Raw genomic sequence first — 19605 nt, 5'->3', positions numbered from 1 at the left:
AAGAACTCAACAAGTTCCTGATAAAGTTGAAGTTCCGCATGGTATCCCTGGGGACCATCATCCCATCCTTGGATCCGGAGACTGGTATGCCGCCCTCGATGTGAAGGACGCGTATTTTCACATCGCCATTTATCCTCCACACAGGCGGTACCTCCAATTTGTAGCCAACCGTCAGCATTTCCAGTTTACGGTCCTACCGTTTGGCCTCTCTACAGCACCGAGAGTATTCACAAAGTGCATGGCTGTAGTCGCCGCCTCCCTCCGCCACTGCCGGATACACGTCTTTCCATATCTTGACGATTGGCTCATCAGAGGGACCCCCGAGACACAAGTCACCCATCATGTAGGCATCGTCAAGGGCCTATTCGTACGTCTAGGCCTGATGATCAATACAGACAAATCCACTCTGATTCCCACACAGAGGATAGACTTCATTGGGGCCATCCTGGACTCTAATCTCGCCAGAGCCTGCGTACCACTGACTCGGTTTCAGGCGATGATAACAATTATCCAAAGCCTACAAAACTTCCCAACAACTTCGGTTTGCACTTGTCTCGGTCTATTGGGTCACATGGCTGCCTGCATGTTCGTGACCAAACACCGGGCTCCGCCTCCGTCCCCTCCAATCTTGGCTCAACTCGATATACCACCTGGGTAGAGACGCCACAGACATGATAGTCACCATTCCCCCAAGCATCCTAGGCTCCCTCCACTGGTGGCTGACACCCTCCCTGGTGTGTTCAGGGATGCTGTTCCACCCACCCCAGCCTTCCATGGCCCTGACGATGGACACCTCATCTCTAGGCTGGGGTGCCCACCTCGGACATCTTCGCACTCAAGGCCTTTGGTCATCTCAGGGGCTGGCCTTGCACATCAATGTCCAAGAGCTGAGAGCAGTCCGCCTCGCATGCCAGGCATTTCAACAGCACTTACAAGGCCGCTGTGTCTCAGTGTTCACAGACAACACAACGGCTATGTATTACATAAACAAGCAGGGAGGGGCACAGTCCTCCCCCCTTTGTCAGGAAGCCATCCAACTCTGGGACTTCTCTATAGACCTGGTAGCATCTTTTCTCCCAGGCGTTCAGAACACTCTGGCGGATCTACTCAGCAGATCCTTCCTGTCTCACGAGTGGTTGATTCGTCCGCACATTATTCATTCCGTTTTCCGGAAGTGGGGCTTTCCCTGTATAGACCTCTTCACTTCCCACGAGACCAGGAAACGCTAGATGTTCTGCTCCTTCCAAGGCCTCTCCCCGGACTTGATCTCGGATGCTTTCCTGATGCCTTGGACGAGCCAACTGTTTTACGCCTTTCCACTGTTCCCGCTGGTTCACAGGGTCCTGATAAAGCTCCACAGGGACAGAGCTCACTTGATCATGATCACTCCAGCGTGGCCCAGGCAGCACTGGTACACCATGCTGCTCGACCTGTCGATAGCCAACCCAATTACTCTGCCTCTTGGCCCAGACCTCATAATTCAAGACCATGGCAGACTTTGCCACCTGGACCTGCAGTCCCTTCACCTCACAGCATGGCTGCTGCGTGGTTAAACCAGTCCGAGTTATGTTGCTCTGCCTCAGTACAACAAGTACTCTTGGGTAGCAGGAAACCTTCCACATGGTCAACGTATCTGGCCAAATGGAAGTGTTTCTCCTGCTGGTGCAAAACACAGAATGTCACTCCCACCGAGGCCTGGATCCTCACCATCTTGGACTACCTCTGGTATCTCAAACAGCAGGGCCTAGTGATATCATCACTGAAGGTGCACTTGGCGGCCATCTCTACCTTCCACCCAGGGGAAAGTGGCCGGTCCGTGTTCTCGCACCCTATGGTTTCTAGGTTTTTCAAGGAGGCTTGGAGCACCTATACCCCCAAGTACAACGCCCCGCCCCAATCTGGGACCTCAACCTGGTTCTAACCTGACTCATGTCTGTCCCATTTGAGCCGTTAGCAACCTGCTTGCTACTATACCTGTCCTGGAAGACAGCTTTCCTTGTAGCCATTACATCGGCCAGACGAGTCTCTGAGCTTCGAGCTCTCACGGTGGACCCATCATATACTGTGTTTCATGAGGACAAGGTGCAGTTGTGACCACACCCGGCATTCCTTCCTAAAGTGGTTTCGGCCTTTCATGTAAACCAGGACATCTTCCTTTCGGTCTTCTTCCTGAAGCCACGTTCATCATGACGGGAGCAACAATTGCACTCCCTAGATGTCCATAGAGCGCTCGCATTTTATATTGAGCGCACAAAACCCTTTCATAAAACGCCCCAATTCTTCGTCGCGGTGGCAGACCGAATGAAGGGCCTACCTGTCTCCTCCCAGAGGATCTCATCTTGGGTGACGGCGTGCATCTGTACTTGTTATGACTTGGCTCATGTTCCCTCGAGCCACCTCACCGCTCACTCTACCAGAGCTCAGGCTTCATCTGCCACCTTCCTGGCTCATGTACCTATTCAGGAGATATATCGCGCAGCTACCTGGTTCTCGGTCCACACCTTTGCCTCTCATTACGCTCTGGTTCAACAGTCCAGAGATGATGCAGCCTTTGACTCAGCAGTTTTGCATTCTGCAACATCTCACTCCCACCCCACCGCCTAGGTAAGGCTTGGGAATCACCTAATTGGAATCGATATGAGCAAGCACTCGAAGAAGAAAAGACGGTTACTCACCTTTGTGACTGTTGTTCTTCGAGATGTGTTGCTCATATCCATTCCAAACCCGCCCTCCTTCTCCTCTGTCAGAGTAGCCGGCAAGAAGGAACTGAAGGGCCATTGAGTCGGCAGGGGTATATATCTGACGCCATGGCGGCGCCACTCCAGGGGCGCCCAGCCGACCTACCTATTGTGGCTAGGGTAAAAATCTTCTGACAAGCGTGCATACAGCGTGCGCACACCTAATTGGAATGGATATGAGCAACACATCTCAAAGAACAACAGTCACAAAGCTGAGGAACTCTTTTTCTATTCTGTAAGATTATTTCATTAGAAGTAGTCTCTCTTAAATGTTTATATCAAGTAAAAACTGAGATTTAATTGAATAGTCACTTTAGATTTTAAAAAAGTTTGGAAGTGGGAAATCTGTAAGTGCACTGGATGCTGGTTTTTAACTAGTCTTGTGTTCCCAATGTCTGTCATACGTATGGAGGAGAAATTCTGATAGCAGAGAGAATGGGTTTATGTTGCAGGTGAGGGGATTATAACTGGTGAGAGCTGGTTTACACACAAACTTGCACCAAAATTACTAAACTTCTTAATTCACATCATTTGCATTCATGCAATTGTGTGTGTGAACACTCATTTTGGAATAAATGTTCCATTTCAGTTTAACTTACAACTGAAGCAAAGTGGGAATAGAACAGTTTTATTCCAAAATAAGAATGTCCACACACACACACATTTGCACCAGAGTAACAAAATAAAACAAAGAGGTAAAATATTTAGTTATTTTGGTGTAAGTCTGTATGTAGACCAGCTCTGAGAGTGTCAGAGAAAGCAGGAACTAATCAAAAGTGGCTGAAACCTTTTTACTTATTTTTCTTCCAATCCTCTGCTTCCTGAGAACAGTGATTTCAGTAGTGCCAACTGGTTTATAGGTTTCAAATTTCAAAATATGTTTTTCAACAAACAAACTCTTTCTGTTGACTGTTTGCACTACATAGTTTTTACCGTGGTATATTTTAGCACAAGGTATTGAATGTTGAAGCTGATGCCTTCTTGTCTCACAAATATTTCAAATCTCTTATAGTAATGCGAAAGCCTTCAAGTAAGCTAACTCAATTTTGTATTTCTGATATAAGTACTGCTGATAGTAATGCTCACTACTTACATAGTGTTTTTTAATCTCCAAAATACTCATAATCACTAATTATGTGTGTAAAATAGAACCAGTCTTTGATTAACTCAGTGGTGCAATAATCTAAGCATAGTGATTCAGTAGATAGGACACTGGATGAGAAGTCAGAAGTTTTGAAGTCCATTCCTGCTTCAGCACTGATGTGCTTCGTGACCTAGGGCAAGTCACGTCACTTAACTATGCCCAAGTTTCCCCATCTGTAAAATGGGAATATTTTTTAGAGTTCTTTGAGATAAGACCTAAATATTATTATTTCTGAAGTCTAGCATTTCTGATACCACAGCTCATCACCACAAAAGCTGTTTAGATACCATTAAATGAATCAGGTGGCGAAGGAGCTTATTCTAGTGTGAATAAGAAAAAATAAACTTTGCTGCAGTTGTTACTGTATTTCCTACTAAAGTTAAACAGGTGAAGGAAAAGTACTAGAACTCAAATACTGGAGTATAATAAAATTTGGAATGGCAGTCACTATAGAAGATGTCTGTTTATACATAAATGCCTCTACAAATAATAGTAATAGGAAAAGAAATCCAGAAAAAATGACTTCAGTGGGCACTTAAAAAAAGTGCCAAATGATACACAACTTCGTGGATAAAACTGACCAAATAAAGCAAGAGGTTTTTCTTCTTTTGGACTGTCAGGCTTTTTTGTGGGTAAAAAAAAGTTGCTTTATCTAAAAATCATTTTACAGGGGATGTATAAAACAAAATTAAAAGTTTGCAGATAATGGAAAAATTGAACGAAGAGCAAATAAGTATCATTGTCATCAAATCTGAAAAAAAAACCGCGCATGTTGTAATAAAAGGATTTGGATAATTCAAGCAATTGAGCCAACGGATGGCAAATGCTGTTTGATGTAGGTGAATTTTAAAATCAGCCTGAGAGTGAGGAATGAAGTTAGTGTGTGGGTGATTGTTGGAACAGTAATCTGTTCAGGAGTAGGCTTTGGATCTTATTGTGGAAAAATCATTGAAAACACAAACCTAGCATGCGACAACAATACAAATGGGGAAATGAGCCTATAATCTGTAGGAAACAGGAAGCGAATTTTCAATGCAAAAGCATTGTGCTGTTGGCCAGGGACTTTGCCTTCCTTTGAATTAACAGATGGAGCAGTGTAAAAGTTCATTGGCTTTTCTCCTCTGGAGACCTGAGTTCAAACTTTCAAATGATTGACTAGGTGAACGCAATAATTCCATTTCTACCAGAAAGATATTCACAGTTCAGCAGAATTGGCAAACTCAGCTCAACAGAGGCCTGGAACTAGAAAAACAAAGTTGTTTTAGGTCAGAATTTATGCCTGGTCTACACTGAAAAGTTAGGTCAACTCACCTAAGTTGCTCATGAGTGTGAAAAATCCACACCCCTAAGTGCTGTAGTTAAACTGACCTAGCCCCTGATGTAGACAGTGGTAGGTTGATGGAAGAATTCTGAATCTCAGGGAGATGGATTACCTCTGCTGATTGGAGAATTCCTCCCATTGGCGTATGTAGTGTCTACACTGAAGTGCTACAGTGATGCAGCTACACTGCCGTATCATTTCAAATGTAGACAAGCCCTTAGATACCCCCTTCTCTTTTAATTTGTGCCAGAGAAAAGAGGGAGCTTGTAGTTGGAAACAGTGTTCCCCAGATGACTTATTGAGGTATTTATAACATACTAGTGCTGAGATACCCAAGTACTTTTCAAAGCAGTGGACAGGGAATTACCAGATTTTGAGTCGGGCTACTGAATGTTAACATTTGATGGTAGGTCTCCTATGACGCAACAGGCTATGGGTGACTGGGACTAGGGGCCTGACCAGGAGCAGGCAAGCTCCTCAGTGAGAAAAGGAAATAACAGAGACCTACCCAGAGAGAACAGTAGTTCTTTGGGGGACTGTTGGACTACCACCACCATAAAATCATGCTTACTGGCATTTATAAATATAAAGATTTAAGATTTAATTGTGCAGCCCTCTGTGCACATTTTTGTGGCTCCTGGCACACGTGTAGGCTGCTGCTAGCCCGAATAAATATGCACATTAATGGAGCTTTTAAAAGAATAATTATTGTTCTGTTTTTGTGTCTGATACAAAACCATGTTAATTTGAAACAGTCCCCTGTAGATATACAAACTTCCATCCCATGCCCACTTGATAGCTGGCTTACTTCTTGATATCCAAATATGTTACAAAGAGTATTTTCCTCCTCTCTATGCCATTCTAGAGGGCTGAAACTACTCCTTCTAGTCCCTATTCATTCATTCTTTTGTCCTACCAGAATAGCTTACCTCAACTTGATATGTGATGCAACCCTTGAAGATCATTCAAGCTTCAGCTAGCGGTGACTTATTTAACAGTGCTTCTTGTTTGGTGCTTGTTACATTTGTGCTCCTTAGAATGTTCTCTTTTAAAATTAATTTTGGGGCGCAATTCAAGGTTTTGGTTTTAAACCCAAAAGCCCTTGATAGCTTGGGTTCTGTTTATCTGAGGTACCTCATCTCTTATGTTACGCTGGGACAACTGATGTCATCTGGGACACTCAAGTTTGCAGTCCCTAAAGCTTTGTATAGCTGAAGAATTTTCCAGGCATTCTCACATGCATATTGGTTGGGGCGGGATAGCTCAGGGGTTTGAGCCTTGGCCTGCTAAACCCAGGGTTGTGAGTTCAATCCTTGAGGGGGCCACTTAGGGATCTGGGGCAAAAATCAGTGCTTGGTCCTGCTAGTCAAGGCGGGGGCTGGACTTGATGACCTTTCGAGGTTCCTTTCAGTTCTAGGAGATAGGTATATCTCCAATTCCCTTTTCCCCTCTCTCCCAGTTTGTGCTACGTGAAAACAAATCAGGCCCATGCTCCTTCTGGTATTCATTTAAGTCCTGGGTCATAATCTTCCAAGCAATTAATGGGTCAAGCCCTATTTACATTTACAACGTATTTTCATCCATGAATCCTTGAATACTATGCTCCTGTCTGCTGGACTTCCAATATTCATTGTTCCAAAGTGTGTGAAAGCTGGGGACAAATCATTTGTGGTGGAGAGGATCCACCTGTGGCATGAATTTCCAGAGGAAGTAAATGAATCTGTGGTGTGACCATCTTTAGGAAATGCTGCAAAACATCTCTCTTTGACAAACATAACAAGAATGACATTCCACAATACTGACATACATTCCCTCCTCCCAAAACAACAACAAATTAGACCTGAAACTAAAATTAAAAAAAAACAACCAACCCTACCCAAGCAAAGTTTCTATACCCTGCAAATAGAAAACAATCAGGATTCATGAAATGCACTAAGGACTTAACTATTGCTAATGGATTTTATGTGAAAGGTGCTAAGATATAATGGTAATAGGCAACAGTGTAAAATCCTAAAATGGAGTTTTGAAGATTGTTGTGATAATTGGGCTACAGATTTACCCTAATTGTAAGTTCAATTGTAAAAAGTATATGAAAGTTGATAAAGTGTTACGATAACCTATAACAACAACTGTTGATAGAAAGCAGTTTCAGTTTGTGCAATTTTGTTTTAGGATGCAGCATCTCTAGGATCTCAGAAGGGTGGGATAACTAAACAAGGATGGCTGTACAAAGGCAATATGAATAGTGCAATCAGTGTGACTATGAGGGTAAGTTTACTAACGTCCTGTGCCACACTAAAAGATGACTGTTTATAGAAATTTACTATTTCAGTATGATTCTTCTCTGAAAAGTAGATGTGTATACTTTGCTTTTGTTAAAAAGAACATAGGGTGAAGAAGAGGAAGCTTCTGCTTACCTTATAGTAGCAAAATATAAAATTAAGCAGAGAAGACTCCTGAAGACATGCACTCTTAAAGTATGTCTCCTAAGAAAGTAGGTGTCATTTTTAGTCACTTTCAGAACTCCATGATGCACTTTCTATAGAAACTTCAGAATATAACCTTAAAATCCATTGTCATTCATATTATTATTTATATAATGTATGTTTTATACGTGTTTAGTTTTTAAGTGCTGGGGCTGATTTAAAAATATCTTTAAACTTACAACCAATATCATGATACCATTCATAAATTGCTCCCTCCCATCCCTATTTTTTCAGTATAATGAAACTTTCCCCTGTTGGAAAATTAAATGGATGTAATTTTATTGCAGAGTTTATATAGGTTAAACAGAAAAAAAATTCTGTCTTTAAGCTATGTGTACTGATGGTGTATTACATAATTAAAACAAGTACAGGAATTCCCCACTTAATGTCCTCCCAGTTAACGTTGTTTCATTTATGGACGCTGATCTGTTAGAGAACATACTCCTTTAAAGTCCTGCAATGTTCCCTTATAACAGGGGCCAGCAGCCTTCGGCACATGGCCCATCAGGGTAATTTGCTGGCAGGCTGCGAGACATTTTGTTTAACTGTCACCAGGCATGGCTCTCTGGCCCCTGGCTTCCCGCAGCTCCCATTGGCCGGGAAAGGTGAACTGTGGCCAGTGGGAGCTGTGGGGGGCTGTGCAGTCAATGTAAACAAAACGTCTTATGGTCCGCCGGTAGATTACTCTGATGGGCCACATGCCAAAGGTTGCCCATCTCTGCCTTACAACATTGTTTGGCTCCCCCCGCTCTGCCCGCCAGGTGTTGCAGCAGGCGAGTGGGGTGGGCACGCAAGAGTTTACCCCATTTCATCCACGTGGCACTCCTGCGTGGAGTGAGATGGGGGTGTGGGGGCTTGCCCATTCCACCCACCCAGGGCTTCTGCATTGGGGTGCAGGGACTTGCCCTGTTCCGCTCGCCCGGGGCTCCTTCTGTGGAGCGGGCAGGAACCCTGCTCCCCAGTTGGATTGCCAGGTGGGTGGAATGGGCCAAGCCCCCGTGCCCTCACCCTGCCCCCCCGCAGGAGCCTTGGTCGGGGGCGGAATGGGCCAACCCTTCGTCCTGCCCCCCCGCAGGAGCCTTGGGCGGGCGGAACGGGGCAAGCCCTGCTACGCCCCTACCTCAACCAAGCTTCGCAATCATCATTGGTGAGTACAATATTTAATTGTTTGTTTAAAATTATTTAAAATGTATACCGTGTATATATTTATAATGTCTTTCATCTGGTGAAAAAAATTTCCCTGGAACCTAGCGCCCTCCCCACTCCCCTTACATTAATTCTTATGGGGAGATTGGATTTGCTTAACATTGTTTTGCTTAAAGTTGTATTTTTCAACAACATAACTAGGACGATAAGTGAGGAGTATGGTACGGATTTTAAGTGTATGAATTTTGAAATATGAAATTAATAGTACTGCTGTTAAAATTGCGTTGTTTTTTTTTACCTAGTCATTTAAGAGAAGATTTTTCCACTTAATCCAGCTTGGTGATGGATCATATAATCTCAATTTCTACAAAGATGAGAAAATATCTAAAGAGCCAAAAGGATCAATATTTTTGGATTCTTGTATGGGGGTGGTTCAGGTAAATATAACTGCACAGTCTGTTTTTTTACATATTGTGTGTGTAGATGATGAATTTTAGACCAGAATTTTTCAAAAATCTACACAATTATCCTGGGATATAATTATTAAACACATACTGCATACATTTTACATAGTCACAGAAACAGACAGGTGCGCTACATGTTAGGAAGAAAAGTAGTTAGATTTTGTAGGTTGTGTTTTAAATTTTCAAAGTGGTTGTTTCTGAAAATGGACAAAGTCACTGATTTATGTGATATGTTCATAAGAAACACATGGAGGCAAGCAGCAAGACAAATACATGAAGAAAGCATGGAAAATTAATGAAAGCGTAACATTAAGTTCTATTACATTTGTATAGTTACATGGGCTGTAGAATGTTTTGCATAGCTTCTTGTGTGGGATTTTAGTTGTGGGAGTTGCATCATATTCACAGCCACCCTTCCAGATTCTTTCACTTGACCTTTTTACTTTTTAAAAATAAATGTTTGAAAGAAAAGATATAACTCTTTGGCCAAAAAGTTTTGCTAGTAGCAAGTGCCAGAGGATTGTTTTCATGGAGTTGTGTTATATGTTTACAGTACAGCATGTATCTGTTTTGTTAGGCAGAGCAGACCTGGAGATAACTGGGTTTTTAAGCTCTTAGCATTAATTACTAAATCTGGACATAGTAACCTTAGTGGAAAGAATACATCTATAAATTATTTTGTATATGTATTTCCTTTTTTCCTTGTATAAACTTGTATAGAGGCTTAAAAAGTTCCACCCAAAATTATTTTTCAAATAGCACAAAAAATATTTGAATAAATCAATAATGTAAACTTGTCTGTAAAAACCTTGTAGTTGTAACACAATTACTTATGCATCAAGTTGATCAGATATAGTGATATACCAATATTATCTTGGTTTAGAAAGTTAGTCCAGGGTAAACCTACTGAAACTGTAGATTGGTTCACATTTAAATAAAAGATGGCAGATAGACATCTGGCCATGATGCCCTCTTAGCAATGTACCTCTTCCTCTTATTCACTCTTTCCCTGTCTTTCCGTAACTGTTTGTCACCCGTGACGAAGATGACGATAAATTCTAGCTCAGTTGTGCCGATGCTGGGCCTGAAGCCCTAAACAATAAGTCCCTTTCACTGATTCTCATTATGGTACTGTGATATAGATGGCAGGGTGCAGTCTAGAATATTCCATAATTCATAGCATGGTGGAGCACTAAGACTCACTAGGAAGCAGCTGGCAGTGGAGGAGGCACATGGGCCCACTAGGAACAGATGGGCTTGAATTTTTCACCATGAATATATATAGTGCATAGAGAAGTGTCAAAGAGCATACACAATATAGGGAAGGAAAGGTTGCCTACCAAGTGACATGTTTCTCCTCCCTTTCAACCAAACTCTTTCGTTCCTCACTCTTTGGCCCCAGTGACTTAAACTTAAATCTGAGTGCATTGTCCTGCCCCCCCAGTTAGTGTGTGTAAAAAAAAAAAATCTCAGCATCCTAATCTTTAGATTCCAAAGGACAGAAATAGTTCATAAATATGATGGCAGAGTTTTCCTTCTTGCTTTAGTCAAGATTATTAGTATTTACCATTATAAAGTTTTTTACTATCAGAAATTAACATAAAATCAAACAAGAAGAAATTTGATCTGCAGCAAATTCCTCTTCCCTCCTGAACCTTTCCAACAAAGGTCCTCACTGTGTTTTTTGTGAATGACTGAGGAGCCTCTACTTTTGCCCATTCTACAGTATCTTCCCTTGAAATCCTGTCTCAGGGTCTCAACTCTGTAGTTCAGGAGCCTTGGATAGGAGTTCCTTGTGGAGTGCTTAAGCACTTTTGTCCAGAGGGTTACTCTCATATTCTTGCTGCCTTTATTCCCCCATTTCCCTGTTGCACCTAAGGTTGTAAGCCTGTAGACTCTTTTTAAAATAAATTATACTAGCATAAGGGGAAAAAAAACGTTTATAGACACTAAAAATCATAAACTCAGTAAAGATACTGGATATTATGGCCCATTATAACAATCTGCAACCCATGAACCCACCATTTAATCTATGATTGCAGAGGTGTTAACAGCCCACTTCACTTCGAGTGGTTTCTTGCAACATGTGTTAACTCTGTATTCTTAACAGTGTGTTCCACCTTGTATTTAGCTGTGACGCTCTAAATACTTTTCCTGGACCTGAAGAACACAGTGTAAGCTTGAAAGCTTGTCTCTTTCACCAACAGAAGTTGGTCCAATAAAAGATACTACCTCATCCACCTTGTCTCACAAACAAAATACTTAGTTAAGGTTGCTCTTAGCAATAAACTAAATCATAAATTAGGAAATACAAAGTTAAGGACTAAAAGGATGCAAAGACGAGCACTCTGAAGTTCGGAAATGCCTGAATGAACATTGCCCATGCAACCTTAATTTCCCACCTTGTGTGTATGCATTCTGGTATAGTTTTAATTACACACAGAAGTGACTATCTATGAAAGTTTTGGTGTAAGTAGTTTGTCCAGCATCACATAAGAACTCGATAGCAGGAGCAGGTATAGAATCCAAGTCTCCAGAGCAGCATTTAACTGCCCTAATCATGAGGCTGTCCTTTCTCTTTCTGCATCTCCTGCCTCATCCACTACAAACCTTCCACCTTCTGCAGCAAAGGAGGCAGGGATCCTACAGACAACATACTCCTTCACTCCAAATCTCTGAATGATCCTCAGAGTAGATCCATGTGTACACTGAATGAACTAGGGTCTTGTGTGTATTTAAAAAAAAAAAAATCTTTAAATCTTCTATCATAATAGAAGAGGGCTGAATTAAAGTTGCATGGGCAACATTCATTCTGGCATTTCTTAACAAGTGTTTCTTGTAACCTTTTAATTATTTCCTGATTTTATGGTTTAGTTTATTAATAAAAGCAAACTTAATTAATGTTAAACAAAATTTGTGAATGTTCTTAGTTTTTAAATTGAAAATATTTTATATATGTACTGTTTAAATAAGGCACTTGCAAATGTTTTGTCTTCAATGTATGTTTTATCATTATTGTCTTTGTGATGTTCCTTATTTTACCACTGTCATGTTGACCAATGTTTTGAAAGTAAACTATATTCATGAACAAAACTTCAGTTTTACTGCAACTTCTAAATAATAATTCTTTTAAATTATGTAACAAGAGTGAATAGAGACTCACTTTTATAGTTTCTTGGTTTTTTTAATGTAAATATTAAAAGAACTATAGCCCCCAGTTTGTAAGAAGCATATAAACAATATATATGAAAAGGAGGTGTAATTTTATCTTATTTTCATTTAACCCTTTTTGAGGAAAGTAGCAAATAATTACCCTTTTAAAAGAAATCACGTAACTTACTACAGTACAAACTAAAGGAGTACAGTGCGAGGTTCTGAAAACACAATATGCTTTCATGACAGTTCTGTGACCTTTCTTTGTAATAATGTTAGTGTAGTCTGATGTAAATCAGTTATCACAGACAGCTGTTGCTATGACAGCCCTGGCCCTAGTGATACTTCCCAGAATGCCAGTGAAGTGGAGTGAGAGTGTGACTGATAATCTGTGATGTCTCAGTACTGCTGCTCAGGAAGTGGCAGAGGACAGTAATTGTGCATTGGGTGGGGGGAGGCAAAAATCAGGGTTTTCTGGTGTTCCAGTTTCCCCAAATTTCCTGAAAACAACATTCAGACAAAATACACACTGGAGATGATGCCATACATAATTATTAATGGCTGAAATTTGGAAATTCCTCATGGCGTGTTTACAAAAAAGACTTCTGTAAAAAGGTGAAACAGAGGTACAGAATCTGTAAAATAGAAAATTGTGACACAACTTTAAGTACTGTCTTGCTACTGGGAGACTAAAACATATATTCATCAGTTTAAGATTTGCACTTTTGACTCATGCAAGTTTATAATCAATTAAATTGCACAAGACATTCATCCGTACTAATTCGTCTTGGCACTTGGGATTTAAAGGCCACTAACTAACTATACTAACAGTAAAATATCAAAAACATGAAATCTCTCATCAATACCCACTTTTGCTGAGAAGCCAGGAAGAAATCAACCAATAGCTCAGTTAAAAAGCAGTTTTGAGAGCTAGAGGAAAAAAACCTTTCATATTATTTTGGACCATGAGGTTGTGCACACAGTGACCCTGTGTAGATGTATGGTTTTATTACTATTAATCTTGTCCTGCCTCCCCTGTTGCCTACAATAATTTGCTGTATGCACTTGATACATTTTAGTATTTGTATTGCAATATTAGCTAGAGGCCCAGTTGGGGAACATGTCCTCAGTTCGATAGGAACTGTATGCTCATATACTGAAAAGACAGTCCATAACTCAAAGAACTTATCTGCAACAAATCCTGCAAAGACACCTTTGCATGTTTAACTTAATGCACTATGAGTAGTCCCATTGAAATTAATAGGAATACTCAGTGTGTAAAGTTAAGCACATACCTGTCTTTGTAGCATAGAGGCACAGAGTACTTGTTTCAAATCAGATATTCTTTGTAGCAAGGACTGGATCCTTCTGTGTGTTTGTACAGTGCTTTCCACAATGGACCCCCAATCTTGAGTATGGCCTTTGAGATGCAACCAAAACAAATTTTAAAAATGATGAGTTGTACACCCAAACTTAAAATAATCAAAACCAAGTTTTCTTTATTTATGAAGTTTGTAAGGAGCACATTTCAACTGCTTTAATCTTATCAGCTCTTACATTAGTGAGAAAAATCTTGGTGAGCCTATGCTGCAATGTTTTTCAATTAACTGTATAAAAACGTTGAGAATAGAGATGAAATATTCCTTTAGTATATATATAATATTGATGGGTGACATGCAGCAAATGGACTATAGGCCCATATAATATGTAGTTCAACCACTTAAATAAAAATACAAATAATCTAACCCAAATGAGTCAATTGTTTTTAGTCTCTTAGGTTAATGCCCTGCAAACTAAGGCCCAGGTCATTCCCTCTGATTAAAAAACACTGAGAGGTTTCTGAAATCTTTACAAAGATCCCGTCAGAGTTCCTCCCAAATTATTTCATTGTATATCTCTTCCCCTCCCCTACCAGTGCTTGCCACAAAACAGACCAAAAGAGCACATCCAGAAAAGTGGCATATTCCAGGGCATCTTATAGGAGGGCAGGTGTCATCTGTAGGGAGGCGCTGTGTATTTGCACTGGTTCTGGACCCCAGCATCCTTCCCCTGTCCTTGGTAAAGAAGGAGGAAGGAAACTACTTAAATATTTTTATTCTCCTTCACTCATATTCTGGTGACCTGCACAGCTCAGGATAGGATAAGACGTGGCCTTAAACTGTGGTCATTGTCAAGGTAGTGACTTTTAAAAAAATGGTAGCATGTTAGTCAACACAGCTGCTGCCTCTGTTTATCTGGAATTGTATCTATTTACTTTCATAACAGAAATAAAGTTCTACTGTTGTTAACTTCTTAGAGCCAGCACAGCTATGAGAAAGTTAATTCTTTTCTGGCTCATATATTAACATAATTGTTAATTAAGCAGATTTTTGCCAGTCACACTTGTGCTGCATCTTTGAAGACTATAAGATTGGGTAGATGCAACTGAAGGCACTTGAGAATTTGGACTGCAAATTCTTAATTACTAACAGGAATGTACGACAAGAAAAGTCCAGAACTTGACTTTTAGGTACCACGCTGATTTGAGCTTGTAAAATAAGTCACTATGCCTCAGTGAGTCACTGCTGAGAATATCAAATTGAGGACAGACCTCTGAGAAATAGGTCAGACTCAACATAAACCGGTGGTTACTCTGTCATTACCCAAGCCAGTAACAAAAATGAACTTCTGTCTCACCACACTGGTTAACAAGAAGCCAAAAATGCAGTCTCCTTAGGCATTCTAGCTCTTGGCTCAGCACCCAGACATTAGACTTTGAGTGGTTACTGAAAACCTATTTCATCAAATACAGGGTCCTTCTAATCCCGAGAAACAAATTCCATCAAATACAGGGTCCTTCCAATCCCACTTAGCCAGGTCAATATATAACTTAGATATTCTTCTTTTCTATGTGGATTCCAGATGTGGGTGCATATGCATGCCATGTGCTAGAGCTGGAACTGCTCATAGTAGTGTCTGTTGACAGGCACGTGTGACATGTGTCAGCCATGTGATGCATCCTAGGCTTTAAGAGTCTGTGTGGGTCGATGCCACTCCAGTTCCCTCTTTCTCCTGCATGGCTAGAATCAGAATTGCTGCTCCTCGGTGCTCTTAGCTTGCTAAGAGTTCTTGTCCATTCTTTCTACAAATAGTTTTTCTAGTTGTATATAATTGTCTGACAGTTTTTAGTCATTTAGATCTCCTCTGTTGGACTTTTTTCCTTTTGCGGGGCACTCCCTCATCCTGGGAACTGTGTCCCGGCAAGCTGGTTTCAAAAGGTGTTCTACATGCCAGCGCTCCTTCTCTGTGAGTCACAAGCATCAATGCTGTCTCTATTGTCTTGGTGAAGCCCATGTTGGCGCCAGCTGCTCCATCTGCTGCTCATTCCTACCTCAAACTCAGGAAGCTAGGGAACTTCTCCTCGTCAATCGCCTGGTGGAGGAGGCGCAATCGGATCTGGCACTGACAGATCTGCTAGAGTGATGCCTGGTGTTGACTTTTCGCATGTACACCGAGATCCTAGGGCTCTGATTCTGAGTTGAAGTTGTCATCTTCCCGCTTCACATCACCCGATGGTCATAATGGTGGTAAACAACAGGGCACAGCAGGGAAGATTCAGGTCTATCCCCAAGGACAAAAACTCCAATTAGGTGGATCTTCTGGGCAGGAAGATCTATACCTCATTGTCCTTACAGATGATGATCTCAAATCAACAGGTTTTGCTGGTCAAGTATGATTTCCTTAATTGGTCAGTAGGGCTCAATTCAAGGACGGTTGCCCAAGACCTCACTTGAGAAGTTCCAGGAGTTCATTTAAGAAGGCTGCTTGATGGCCAAAATGTTCTTGCATTCTGTCCTGAGTGTTGTGGACACCTCAGCCAGGTTTGTGGCTGTGGCGGTAACTGTGAGGAGGACTTCCTGGTTGCAAAACATCTGGGATCATTCTGGATGTCCAGCAATTCATTGAAGACTTGCCCTTTGATAGCCAAGTCTTGTTCTTGGACAAGACTGACACTTTGCATTCCTTCAAGATTTTCAGGGCTACCTTGAAGTCCTTGGGAGTGTACCCTTGAAAGAGGGATAGATCCCACAAGAGGAAGCAGTCGGGCTGAAGCTGAGGACTCCATATGCCCTCCCTTGGCACAGGGCAAGCACCATTTTGACTCCTTTGTCCAGAGCATTGGTCCAGTCATTACTCCACCCAGTCGTTCCCCCACCTTGAGGATAGCCTGGCCTGCTTTTACAATGCTCGGGTCTCGATTATCTCCAACAGCTGGGTCTTAGACACTGTCAGATTGGGCTGAGCAGTACAGTTCCTCTCCATGGCCCCTTCCTCCACCTCCTTCCCCATGGGACACCTCTTATCAGACACTGCTCATCGAGCAGATCAGCTCCCCAGGGAACAAGGATATCTAGGACACAGGTGTGGGCCTGTGGACATTGCTGACAAAATTCTTTGATCAAGAGTGCACGGGCACGCACACATCCTGAAATGGACCACCCATAAGGGATACTGCTTAAAGAAGGAGGAGAGATCGCTTACCTTGTACAGTGAATAACCTGACCTTTCCTTACTTTTTCTGCTGCCAAAACCTCTAGCTTCTCTTTCTAAGACCTCTATCTTTATGTGATCAGAATAAAGATCTGTGGCATATATTGAAAATGTGGGGACATTGAATTTAATATAAAAATAAAAACAAGGCTATTGTAGTAATTGTATTACTTATAGTCATGTTTAATTCATTAAATGTAAATTTTTAATTAAAATTAAGCAACCACAGAATTTCCAATAGGCTGCACCAGAGAATCCAAGGCTGTTTTTGCAGAATGCAGGTGAAGCTGGCCATGGAGTATATGAAGTCTTGATTATAATTACAGAACAGGTGGCTGCATTGTTTGGGGAAGTGAGGAAGCAGGACTAATTCCCGAACACATTGCTTATGAAAAAGTACAGCCAAAAGAGAGCACTCAAAAAGTTGACTTACGACTGTAACAGATCACTCCTCTTGGTCTTTATTTGCCAGTGTGTCAAGGGCTCTCATATCTAAAATGTTAGTGAGGTCGTTTCCTGCTTCTGAACTTTGATCTATGACATTCATACAGGTGGGAACTTTTACTGTACAAATTTTATTACTGAAGACATTCACGCAATTTAAATAAATACCTGTAGACTGAGATTTTTAGTGCTACCTGTTTGCACATTGCATTTGCTTTTAGTTTGAAATCATCAATAGGGCAATGGCAGGAAACAAAAGCCTAGGTAAATTAAGTTGCTTTCAGTATTTAGACCAGTGGAGGGCAACCTGCCGCCCGCAAGCCACGTGTGGCCCATCAGGGTAATCCACTGGCAAGCTGCCATACTGTTTGTTTACATTTTCTCGGCTGCCCACAGCTCCCGGTGGTCGTGGTTCGCCATTCCTGGCCAATGGGAGCTGTGGGAAGCAGCAGCCAACATGTCCCTGCCTCCTATGCTGCTTACACAGCTCCCATTGGCTGGGAACAGCGAACCACAGCTGCTGGGAACGGAGAACCACAGCTACTGGGAGCTGTGGGCAGCCATGCAAATGTAAACAAACTGTCTGGTGGCCTGTCAGCAGATTACTCTTGTGGGCTGCAGGTTACTCACCACTGGTTTAGACTGTCACTACACTATAAAAATCTTTCCAAAGATGAAGCTGTAGAAAAAAGAAAGCATAACTTTAAAAGAAAAAGAAAAATTACACTTGTGTTCCAGTATATATTTTTTTTAATCGTAGAGGAACCCCAGAAAACATTCTGTAAGACAGTTTCCTGTCCTGGTTTATAGGAAGAGGGAGGTGGAAAAACCTGGCTAATATGGAAAGGTCTTTTTATTTTATTGTAGAACAACAAAGTGAAACGTTTTGCTTTTGAACTCAAGATGCAAGACAAGAGTAGTTATCTTCTAGCTGCCGACTGTGAACTGGAAATGGAGGAATGGATAACTACTTTAAACAAAATTCTCCAACTAAACTTTGAAGCTGCAATGCAAGAAAAAAGAAATGGAGAATCTCATGAAGGTAAGTAGTATTGTTATTAGTGGCTGTATAATAAATTTATTTGAGCAACATCGGTGTAGGTAAAATCCTAAAGTAAGGATTTGTCATGCTTGGCGGCTAGTGCCTTCATCATTTCCACTTTTTGTGTAATACTGTAGATCATGGGCCTTATCCTGTCCTCGTGAAATTAATGAGTTTTGCCATTTCAGCCTTGTTTATATGAGAAAGTTGCACCAATTTAGTTTATATTGATTTAATTAAAACGGTATAACTAAATCAATAATGCACTGCTGTGCATGAACTTGTTTAGGCTACTGCACTTATAATGTATTGTATCCACGCAGCACAGCTCTGTATTTAAGTGCATTACGCTCTGTGTGGGTAACACACGGGGTCAAAGGCTATTGCTAGGCTCCATGCATTCTTGCTAATTTTCAGAACAATGTGGTACTTAGGGTTAAACTCCCATGATCCCTTCTGCTATATCATATAATTCAGTTGGTTCTCAGTAGACCATGCCATTTATGCATGGAGACCCGAGTGTAGTTGTGATGATACATTTGCAATGAATATGAGTCACAAACAAATTTTTTTGGACCACTTCAGGCAGCATTTGAGCGCATGGGAGAAGGTCCATCCAGTCCAGTTGACTCGGAGACAGTGTAGTGTGTGCAAGTAACTAGACAGGTTGCTTTAGGTGTGAACTGGTGCAATGTGGGATAGCAGTGGGAGGACTAACTGAGTTGGTGTAGTTATATCAGGATGACAGTGCCTCCACATGGACCTTACATTGATATATCTCCCTCCAAAACAGTTGAGTCAATTGGAAAGCAGTCTGACTTTTATGATTTAGGTAGCAAGATAAACATATAAGACAACTTATCTATGGACCCAGACAGTTTCTGCTGAAAAAAAAAAAGTTACCCTGGTGTGACTTTCTCATGTACACAAGCCTTTCTTTTAATCAGGCTTTAACCCTGTGTGTATTGTTAGGTAAAAGATTTGGTGTCCATGTGGGAAAAGAAGGTACAAACTACTCATTTATGGAATTGCAACAATTGCATTACACCCTCCAACAAACAGGAAAGAACACAGAAGTCACTGAATCAAAATGAGAAAGTGGGCAATGGCACACAATTATCTGCTCCTTATTTTTGT

General features: G+C 41.4%; 1 protein-coding gene across 23 annotated transcripts in view; it reads left to right on the top strand.

The window, feature by feature from the left end:
• DOCK9 (dedicator of cytokinesis 9) overlaps positions 1-19605 on the top strand; it is a 326125-nt gene that overhangs the window by 128797 nt on the left and 177723 nt on the right. For all 23 annotated transcript variants that reach the window (XM_030567760.1, XM_030567843.1, XM_030567769.1 and 20 more), the window contains exons 6-8: positions 7376-7471; positions 9138-9272; positions 18294-18468. In XM_030567760.1, the coding sequence (XP_030423620.1) occupies positions 7376-7471; positions 9138-9272; positions 18294-18468 (406 nt within the window). The remainder of the gene's footprint in view (positions 1-7375; positions 7472-9137; positions 9273-18293; positions 18469-19605) is intronic.

Source organism: Gopherus evgoodei, chromosome 1, assembly GCF_007399415.2.
Source record: "Gopherus evgoodei ecotype Sinaloan lineage chromosome 1, rGopEvg1_v1.p, whole genome shotgun sequence".
In the NCBI taxonomy this organism is placed as follows: Eukaryota; Metazoa; Chordata; order Testudines; family Testudinidae; genus Gopherus; species Gopherus evgoodei.
This window is presented reverse-complemented; position numbering and strand designations above follow the sequence as displayed.